Source organism: Protopterus annectens, chromosome 6.part0 (assembly GCF_019279795.1).
Source record: "Protopterus annectens isolate FY-2018-M chromosome 6.part0, PAN1.0, whole genome shotgun sequence".
NCBI classification, from domain to species: Eukaryota; Metazoa; Chordata; order Ceratodontiformes; family Protopteridae; genus Protopterus; species Protopterus annectens.
The window spans coordinates 517536677-517547287 of record NC_056737.1 but is presented as its reverse complement, the minus strand read 5'-3'; the positions used below and the strand labels follow the sequence as shown (position 1 = coordinate 517547287).

At 45.7% G+C, this 10611-nt stretch overlaps 1 protein-coding gene across 1 annotated transcript in view; it reads right to left on the bottom strand.

Moving 5' to 3' along the window:
- The window catches only part of PNN (pinin, desmosome associated protein), a 499028-nt gene extending 489298 nt beyond the window's left edge, over positions 1–9730 (bottom strand). Inside the window, exon 1 of the mRNA XM_044073546.1 lies at positions 9549–9730. Within this exon, the coding sequence (XP_043929481.1) occupies positions 9549–9730 (182 nt within the window). The remainder of the gene's footprint in view (positions 1–9548) is intronic.
- Between the last annotated feature and the right edge of the window lie 881 nt (positions 9731–10611).

Below are 10611 nucleotides of genomic sequence, written 5' to 3'. Positions count from 1 at the left end.
AGATAGGCACTTTGTGAATACCCTGGGCGCAGTAGATAAGCCAAAGGGCAGTGACGAGAACAGATAGTGCATGCAGCCTGCTTTGAAGCGTAGGTATTTTCTGCAAGATTCCCCGATTGGGATGTGCAGGTAGGCTTCCTTTAAATGCAGTGTTGCCAACCAGGCATCTTTGCCTATCATGGGAAGCAACTGGTGAAGAGTTAGCATCTTGAATTTTGGAATCATCAAAAAGGTGTTTAGGATAGACAGGTCCAGGATAGGACTCCACAAGTTGTCTTTTCTGGGTACCGGGAAAACTCTTGAGTAAAAACCTTGTCCCTTTTCCTCTTCTAGTATAGTCTGAAAAGCCCTAAAATCTTGAGAGAGAGTCTACTTGCTTTTGAGCCTCTGCCCACTGATTTGGGGGTAGGTCTGGCCAACCGTTTTGGGCCGGTAATGTGTGGAAGTGGAATCTGTATCCTTAGGAAACTATGTTTAAAACCCATTTGTCCTGGGTAATGAGCTCCCAGTTTTTTGCTTGCAGAGCAATCTTTCCCCCCTAAAGGAGCAGTCAGTTGAGAAGTGCTTCGAAATTTTAAAGCTAAGTCATTGAGACAACTTACCACAGGGGGGAGTCTATTCCCTGATTTGGAAATGGGAGCCCCCCCCCCTGCTTAATCCTGTGCGTACCCTGGGATTGAAGCCTGGGTGTTCTGCTGATTCTCGGTTTGAACTGAGAAGGCCTGGAAGAGGCAGGAAAGGACCAATTTTCTGAGGGCCAATGCCTACTAAATCTAGGAGGCTACACTTGTAAGAAATCTTTAATAGTTTGCATAGATTTAGCTTTTTCCTCCATCTTTTTAAGAACTTCTGCTTTGTCGCCAAACAGGCAGTCCTCATTTAAGGGAGCATCCAGCAATTTAGTTTTAACATGATCTGGCAAAGATTGCTCCTTAAGCCAAGCATGCCTTCTAGGTACAGACCCGGTGACAGTAGCCCTGCAAGATGCCTCTAGTGAATCAAAACCACATTGCAAAGTTTGTTTTCCAACCTGTTCAGAAGAATGCATTAAATCCTGTAAATCCTTACTTTCAGCACAATCAGGAATCAACATAATTTTCTGTTTAAGCAATCCAATATGATGCTGCTAATACTTTAACATATGAAACTGGCAATTTAAGACCCTGATGGCCAAGGTTGCAGAGGTGTATACACCTTCTTACCCCATCTATTCAGGGCCCTGGAATCTCTATCTGAAGGGGTAGGATTTTTTGGCAGTAGTAGCCTTAATGCCCTTTCGTTCCTGTGAAATGGCCTCTGGATCCGCAGTAGGATTTTTAAAAAGGAACTTGTGAGAATCAGGAACCCTGTAATATCTACCAAGTTTTCTGGGAGCAGGAGGTAAAGAGTCGAGGGCCAGGCTAGATTCCAAAAAGGCACTGTCAACAATGTCCAGCACTGGAGGGATAGCTAAAGGCCTGTGTTGGGGCAGGAGTAAGAAATCTCCAAGCCTCTTTTTAGAATCAGAGTAATCCAGGCTTTCCCAGTGAAAATACTCCCTAAGAGTATGCAAGGTTTCAACAAAAGAAAAATCCTCTGGGGGACACCTGACATCTGGGGCAAGAAAAACTGATGTAATGGCATCGGCTACATGCCTTATACCCCTTACTACCAGATGTCCCGGAAGATGAGACAGCAACCGACACAGGACCTAAGACTTTGATAATCAGGCCGACTGAGGGCTACTGCAAGCAGATAACCCAAATGTGATGACTGCAACAGTGAAACACAAAACATCTGGACAGAGTAACAGACATGAAAACCAGGTTTTTGAGAAAGAAACTGTTTAATCTTTATGAAAGATTTTGTTCTATTCAAATAAAACTGTGAGCAGAGACAATATAGCAAGAATTCTTGTGTTAGAAAACTTGGAGGAAAACAATAAACAAACACACATACGGGTAGGTGAATGGAGTGGTTCAAATTGTTCTCAGTAGCCACTGTAGGAATAAGAGAGGGGTTCATACAAAGGAAGATCATGTCTTTATGGAGAGAGAAAAAGTTATGTACTCACCATAATGCTCAGAGTACCTACACTTCATTTTTCTGCGACCTGTGGATATTCGGATCCATATCGGATCTGAGCCGGCAACTTTTCAAGCATCTCCTCCCCTTAACCATAACCCATCACCATCTCTTACCTTCCTCTCACATCGGGTTTGGCTTGAGTAGTGGCTATCAGCAACTCAACTTGGCATAAACAATGAGAAGGTCCGGGGGAAGGCTGCATAAAAGTGAAGTGTAACTACTCAGATTGAGCATTATGGCAAGCACTTAACTTCTTTATTTGAAGTAGTTAACTTCACTATCTGCAACCTGTGGGACAGAGTCTCCAGCTAATCAAACTCCTGGGAGGCCCTCATGGACAGATATTTCTCAGCACTGCAGAGCCAAAGATGCTCTCCCTCTGGAGATCAAATTCAACTTATGAGAAATTAAGGTATGTGACCTTGCCCAAGTTGCAACCGCACAAATGTCATCCAATGAGACCCTAGACCAAAAGGCAGCAGAAGTCGCCATAGATCGGACAGAATGAGCTTTAAAAGGATCAGGCGGGGACAAACCTTTGTCTTTGTAAATTTGCAAAATACATAGTGTAATCCATCTAGCTAAGGAAACCTTGGAGATGGCTCAACGCAAAAAGGGTTTAGAAAAAGACAAACTGGTCAGACTTACGGAAGGGCTTTATTCTGTGCAAATAAAAACGAAGTTGTCTACGAACATCTAGCAAATGCAGTTTATATTCACCCTTGTTCTGAAAATTTCAAGAGAAAACCGGCAGGTTAATTGATGTTCGATTCAAAAGCCACTTTTGTAAGAAAGAAGGGTTTGTATGGAGAGAAACCCTGTCCTTATGGAAGATAAAGTAAGGGGGCACGACAGACAAAGCCCGAATCTCAGAAACGCTCCTAGCCGACATAATGGCCACTAGGAAGGCAGTCTTCCAGGATAAGAACTTCAAATCTACTGACGCTGCAGGTTCAAAGGGGGGGGTCAACTAAAGCCTGGAGAACAAAGTTAAGGTCCCAAGGAGGAAGAGAGTCCTTAACTGGAGAACGCAAAGGAAAGGTGCCTTTAGCACAAGTCTTACACAGTCTAGAAGAGGCCAGGACATTCATGTTTTCGTTGACATGGAAATTCGAAATAGCTGGCAGCTGCACTTTCACAGTGGAGAAATTAGCCCCTTGCTGAAAAATGCTGGCTAAGAAATCCAACAATGCGGGAACAGGGGCTATAATAGGATCCAGGTTTCTGTGAGAAGCCCAAATACAGCATTGTTTCCATTTACTGCGGTAAATCTAGTGGAAGCCTTATGAGACGCCACCAGAATAGTTTTTTTTTACTGAAGACAAAAGACCGGGAATCCTGGCAATCAAGGGAACTGGAGCAACCAATAAGGCCCTGCACCACTGCAGTGGCAAAGCTAGCCCTGGACTTAGCGTAGAGAGGCAAATGGTAATGCTTTGTAAAGGTGTGAACAGAATTCCAAGTAGCAGCCTTTAGAACGTCTTTGGTTGGTACTCCTCTGAGAAAGGCTGCCGAAGTAGCGGCAGCTCTGGTGGAATGAGACCTAATGCCCTTGGGCACAGGTTTACCATGGCGTAAGTAGCAGAAACAGATGCAGTGGCTTATCCACTTTGAAATGGTCTGCTTTGGGATAGCCTTTCCTTCTGATCCTGCAGCATATGACACTAGTAACTGCTCAGTTTTTCTTAAAGCTTTTGTCCTGCTCAAGTAGGATCTTAGCTGTCTGTGTACGTCCAAGTAACGCAGAATTCTCTCCTTTGTTCTGCGGATTTGGATGAAAAGTTGGCGGATTAATTGTTTGGTTAAGAGCCACACTGGAAACCACCTTGGGCATAAAAGTAGGATTCGAGACACTATGTCTGGGTAAAATGTGATAAAATGCTATACAGCCAGAGGGCCTGTAGCTCTGAAACCCTTCTTGCTGAAGTAATTGCTAGTAGCAGAGCGGTCTTCCATAAGAACTTTATATCAGCGGTAGCAGCTGGTTCAAATGGAAGCAGGTTAAGCTTTTCCAACATGCAACTGAGGTCTCATGCAGGTAATGGTGATCTTCTAGTAGGCCTTAGGTTTTTGGCTCCTCTATGACACTGCTTTAGTAAAGGATGAGAAAAGATTGGTGGCTCTGTATTGTAATGAGCCGAAATGGCAGAAGCATGGATTTTGATGAGAAAAATAGGCCTTTGTCAAGCATCTCAGTTAAGTATTGAGACATCCGAGGAATATGCAGTTCTGCTGTATCAGTTCCTTGTGCTTGATTCCAAGCACAGAATCTCTTCCAATTTGTCAGCTATGATTTTCTAGTACTAGGCCTTCTGGCTTCCAAAATGACATCCATCACAGCTTTACTGAGAGGTGTCATTCACATGATTAGCCATGCTGCCAGGTTCAGAGTCTGTAGTTCAATGTGCAGGATCTGATTGTTTTGCTGGGACAGTAATTGTGTTCTTTGAGGCAAGGTCCAAGCTGGGTATTGCGACAAGTTCCTTCGGACTGGGTACCAGTATTGGCGGGGCCAGTCCGGGGCAATTGATATCTTTGGCTTCTCCTGTCGGACTTTTAGGAGGACCTTGGATAGAAGAGGCAGAGGAGGAAAGGCGTAAACTGATAGGTGTTCCCCAACTGAAGGAAAGGGCGTCCACTTTCCATGCTCGTCTGTAATAAGTCCTTGTGCAGAATCTTTTCAATTGATAATTCTGAGGAGAGGCAAATAGATCAAATGTCTAGGCTCCCCCATTTCTCTGTTATGCTGAATACTTGTGGATTTAGTTTCCATTCATGAGGATCCATAAGGTTTCTGCTTAAATCTTCTGCCAGAGTGTTCTGTTTTCTAGGTAGGAATTGAGCTTGAAGATTCATTTAGTAGGTCAAAGCTGTGTCCCACAGTGCCATGGCTAAGCTGCAAAGGGGGTATGAGCGTGTGCCCTCTTGCCTGTTTATATACCACACGATTGTGGTGTTGTCTGTCTTTATCAGTAGTTGTTCTGGATGAAGTAAGTCCTTGAAGGCTGTTAGGGCATTTTGAACAGCTAGCATCTCTTTCTGGTTGATACATAGATGCATTTAATTTGGTGTCCATATGCCCTGAATGCATCTTCCTGCCATGTGGGCCCCCCCAAGCATAATCGGATGCATCTGGTAAGGTTTGGCTGGCAGGGGGCAGAGTGAAGGGCCATCCCATGTTTTGGTGACACGCCTTTGCCCACCATAGAAACTTCTGAAACTCCTGTCGCAGGCAGGGGATGACAGGAATCATCGTTTCCAGGCTGTGCGCATGTTGGACTCCATAAACTTTTTAGGTACCATTGAAGTTTCCTCATATGCAGACTTGCATATGGAATTAGTAGGATGCAGGATGCCATGAAGCCCAGAGCCTGCAGAATTTGTCTTGCAGAAGACTGGGTTTTTGTTGCCATCAGCTTGAAGTAGTCAGTTGCATTTGTTTGTCTGGCGTGAGATAAGCCATCTGGGCAGTTGTATGTAAGCTTGCACCCAATAATGTTATCTTTTGAGAGGGTACCAATTGTGATTTTCTCTGCTTGAATGAGACAATCGTCCAAGTAAAGATATATTTGAATACTTCTGTCTGCAAAATGGGCGCAGTAGATAAGCCAAAGGGCAGTGCAGAGAACTGGTAATGCATTATGCCAGCCTTGAATCTGAGGTATCTTCTGCACGACTGTCTTATTGGGACATGCAGGTACGCCTCTTTTAAGTCTTAAGTCACCAGCCAAGCATTCTTGCCCAGCATGGGCAGAAGCTGTTACAAAGTAAGCATTTTGAATTTTGGAATGTCCAGGTATGTGTTCAAAATCGATAAATCCTGTATTGGCTGCCAGGCCTTGTCCTTTCTGGGTACCAAGAACAGTCTTGAGTAAAAACCTTGTCCTTTTTCCTGTTCTGGTACTATCTGAATGGCCCCCATATCCATGAGGGATGCAACCTGTTTCTGTGCCTCTGCCCATTGGCTTTTTGGCAGGTCTGGCCAACCATTTGTCATTGGCAGAGTGTGGAAATGAAACCTGTATCCCTGTGATACTATGTTCAGTACCCACTTGTCCTGGGTTATTAACTGCCAATTTTGAGCAAAAAGTGCTAATTTTCCCCCTATGGGTGCTGCCAAAAGATAAGTGCTTGGTGTAGGCAGAAGGAAGTCAATGGGACTGCTTTCTGTAGGTTTGCTCTTTATCTCCTCCAGATTTGAAGGTGGATGCACCCCATTGCTTTGACCTGTATGGGTCTTGAGCCTGGAACCCTTAGGGTGTCTGGATTTGCCCCTTTGAGCTCTGGAACCCTTAGGGTGTCTGGATTTGCCCCTTTGAGCTCTGACAGGAAAGGACCAATTTTCTGTAGGCCAGTGTCTTCTGAATTTAGGTGGCTGCATTTGTAAAAAATCTTTTAACAGTTTGCATAGACTTAGCTTTGTCTTCCATGTTCTTTAAAAGCTCTTCTGCCTTAATACCAAACAATGAATCACGCTGTAAAGGTGCATCTAGCAATTTAGCTTTAACATGATCAGGCAAATTTTGTTCCTTTAACCAGGCATGCCTCTTAAATCACAGATCCAGTAACTGTGGCCCTGCAGGAGGCCTCTAAAGAATCAAAACTACATTGCAAAGTATGCTTTCCAACCTGCGGTCTCGGTTACAGAAGTCACCGCCAAATAAGTGTCGTCGGTAGTCAGGGACTGCATAGGCGTCTGAGAACCGGACCACGTGTAGCCGGTTTTGGCATGGTGTCGGAGACCTCGCGTGTCGGTCCTTGGCGTTTTTTGGACAAAACGGTAGTTGGCGTCTCCAACGACATTTTATAATCAAAGGCTTTACCAAAAAGGTGTTGGGCGAACTCCGCCCGACGCTTAACAGTGCGTTTATTGAAAGTAGTGCAAAAGCGACAGCCCGAGACGTCAATTTCTGGGCCTAAACAAGGTATGCAGAGGGAATGGAAATCCTTATGCGGTATTTGCTTCCCACAAGAAATACAATTGTTAACTTTTTCTGACATCGGTCTGAGGCAAGAAAAGTTTCCCAAACGGGGTACTTAGCTTTAAAGAAGACTTCGGTTTCCAATTTTTCGTAAATTCAGGAGCTGGCCGACCGGCACTTGCGAACTGCTTCTGCTTCGGGCACCGCGCGGCAAAAAAGACTGAAGAAAATGGCATCGGCTGTGTCTTATATACCCCTGCCTCACTGACGTCAGGAAAGAAAGCGACAACAACCGACGCCGGACCTAGACTGTGGAATTCAGCCGACCGAGGACCCGCCTGACGGCAGAAAACCCATCTGTGATTACTGCAGCTGTATGCACGATGAACATCTACATTGCAAAGTATGCTTTCCAACTTGTTCAGGTGCATGCAACAATTCCTGCAATTCCTTATTTTCTGCACATTCTGAAATCATCATTTTCTGTTTCAGCAATCCTATAACATGTTGTTGGTACTTAAGCATATGAAATTCACAGTTTAAGACCCTGACTGCCAAGGTTGCAGATGTATAAACCCTTTTTCCCCATCTGTCCAGCGCCCTTGAATCTCTGTTGGAGGGGGTAGGGTTTTTTGCTGTTGAGATCTTAACTCCCTTTGGACCCTGTGAAATAGTTTCAGGATCAGCAGCAGGGTTTCTAAATAAAAATTTATGAGAGTCAGGGACCCTGTAATACCAGTCAGGCTTACTGGGAGCCAGAGGTAGAGAGTCGGGGGTCAGGCTGGACTCTGAAAAGACATCATCCACAATGTCTAACACACAGGGAATGGCTAAAGGCTTGGGCTGAGGGAGGAGGAAATCCCTGAGCCTCTTTTTTTGATACTGAAGTCTTGACACTCCCGGTGAAAATGCTCCCTCAAAGTATGCAAGGTTTCTCCAAATGAATAATCCTCAGGAGGAGATGCAGATGGAACAGACTCCTCAGCATCAGAATCCTCATAGGGAGGTAAAGATAATTCCTTATCAGAAGAAGAATCCGAAGAAATAGAAACCTGATCTGAAGATTCATAGTCCGTGTGTCTTGCCTAGGCCTCTTATCTGGAGGGGGATGGGTACCCCTGATCAAGGTAATAAGGTCTTCAGCCATTTTGATCTGTTTTTTAGGCAGAGAGAGGCCTGTGCACGTGGCTCAGGCATCATTTTTTTAGTTTTAGAAGGCGTCTTTGCCTTTGGTTTTGCAGCTTTCGGTTTGATATAAAAAAGTTGAGGTCTGAATACACCCTCAGAAGCCGGTGCCTGCTCAGCAGCTCCGGATTCATCAGAGGAAGATGCATCCTTCGGTCCAATACCCTGAGTATCTTGCAGCATGCCTGACTCCTTATGGGTGTCGGTAGAGGCCTGCGACTCGAAGGTAGCGGGTATCAGGGACTGTGAAAGCACCTCACTGAGTACCGGCGAACCAGCGACTGGCTTAGAAGCTTCTTCGTCGGTTTTGGATCTCGACTGCCTTTCTCTGTCCTTTTCTTTGCACTTTTTATGTACTCTGGTAGTCAGATTGCTATCAGACATCTCTGGGTAGTTAAATCTGTTTCCAAAATACTTGGATGCAAAAATAGAGACTCTTAATAGGGCGCTGGTTAAATCTAGCACAAAACTGACAACAAGGCACATTGTGATCAGGGCCTAGGCAAGGAATACAGCATAAATGGAAATCCTTATGAGGTATTTGCTTCCCACAAATACTACTAACTTTTTCTGACATCGGTAAAAAAGCAAGAAAAAAGTTTCCCCAATGGGGTAATTAGCTTTATTGAAGTCTTCGGTTCTGAAACTCAAACGCAAATATTTCAGTATTCTGCCGACCGGCACTTGCGAAATGCTTCTGTTTCGGGCACCGCGCGGCAAGAAAGACGAAAGAAAATGGCGTCAGCTGCATGTTTTATACCCCTGACGACCTGACGTCATGGAAGAAAAGACAGCAACCGACGCAGGACCCAAGACTTTGGAATTCAGGCCAACTGAGGGCAACCTGCCAGCAGATTACCCAAATGTAATTACTGCAACAGTGAAACACAAAGAACATAGTCACCTGCCTTCGGTAACCTGGGGCCAAGAACAATTTATATATGGGCCCGTAGACTCTGGACCCTGTCTAGAGTTGGAAAGACTTTCAGTCGAAGGGTGCCTAGCCGTGCCCCGCTCAAGTCCAAGAGGGACTTGGAAACATTGATAGCATAGTAATCCCTAGCGGGTCTGCAAGATGAAAGTAGGAGTCTCTGGCTTGGCAAAGACGCTTCAGTGTCACGTACAGACTTCCCAAAGAGAGAACCACCATCGAAGGGGGCATTCATGAAAGACACCTTGAAGGGGTCCACAAATTGACACGGTCTGAGCCAAGCATGTCGCCTCATAGCCATGCCGGTCCCAGCTGCTCCTTACATAGCATGGGAAAGGCGGTGCATAGACGTGTTTGATACTGACTTCAGAATCTACATTTTTGCAAAGAACAGATGCTCGTCCTCCTGCGACAAAGACTCTGGGGGCAACTCCGATGATTACGTGACTAGGTCTAACTGCAGTCGTATAACGTGTGCCAAATAGTTCAGCGTTCGGATGAAAGACATCTCTGAAGAATATACTCGCTTCCCAAATCGGTCTACTGTCCTGGACTCCTTGCCCGGAGGGCGGACTGAGAAACTTTCCAGAGTTAGATCACTCTTGGTGGCTGCAGTAACCACCATAGTATCCACACGGGGATCCCTTATATCAAGGCCTGTCAGAGGGTGGAAAAAGGATTTTGTCTGGGCATTTAGGAATCCGCTCTATGGCGTCAGGCTCCTTCCATGCCCACGTGGTGATAAAATCCACCAAGGGGGACACCCAGGACCCTCCAGGAACACAGATTCATCCATAGGTTATGGGTCTCGAGAGAGCGCCTCCTTAGCCCCAACAAGGAGGAAGGTCTCCCCGGGTCCGCCATGAAGATCTAGGCCGAGGCTAGGGTAGCCGGAGCTCCAAAGGAACGGCTCAGATCCAACAAAGTCGGAGCCGAAGACAACTTCATCCCCTCAGGTCAGATTCACCATCCTTGGCCCTGAGAGCTGCTCGCATCCAAACTGGTCGGATCACAGGAACTCAAGGTAAAATCGCCGGAGTAGAGGTTGAAGGAATGATTGGCGCCGAATCTGCAGCTCCAAAAATCTTCTGATCCATAAACCCCAAAACCACAGGCCTGATCAGGGAAGGGGAAATCGGATAAACGAGGGCATGGAGGTCCCCCCCTCCAGAGAGAGAGGGGTCTGGAAAGACTCCCATCTGGATTTGGGTCCAAATAAATCTCATCATCCTGTCCAAATCCATTTCAGAGACACTGAGTCGAGTGCAAGGAAGCAACAGACTCTGATCTGACTGGTCACTGCAGAGATCTGGATGAAGGCGAAGTCTCTGGGAAGAATTTAGGGGAGTGGAGATGAGAAGACAGGTCTCGACACCTTGGAAGACAGGCTAGGGAAGGACTCCCGATCTGGAGACAGTGTACGGGGCCTATCCACTTTCTTTTCTCCGTCTCTATCTTTTTTCTTGTCTCCTTTTCTTGTCTCCTTTTGGCATCCCCTTCAACAGG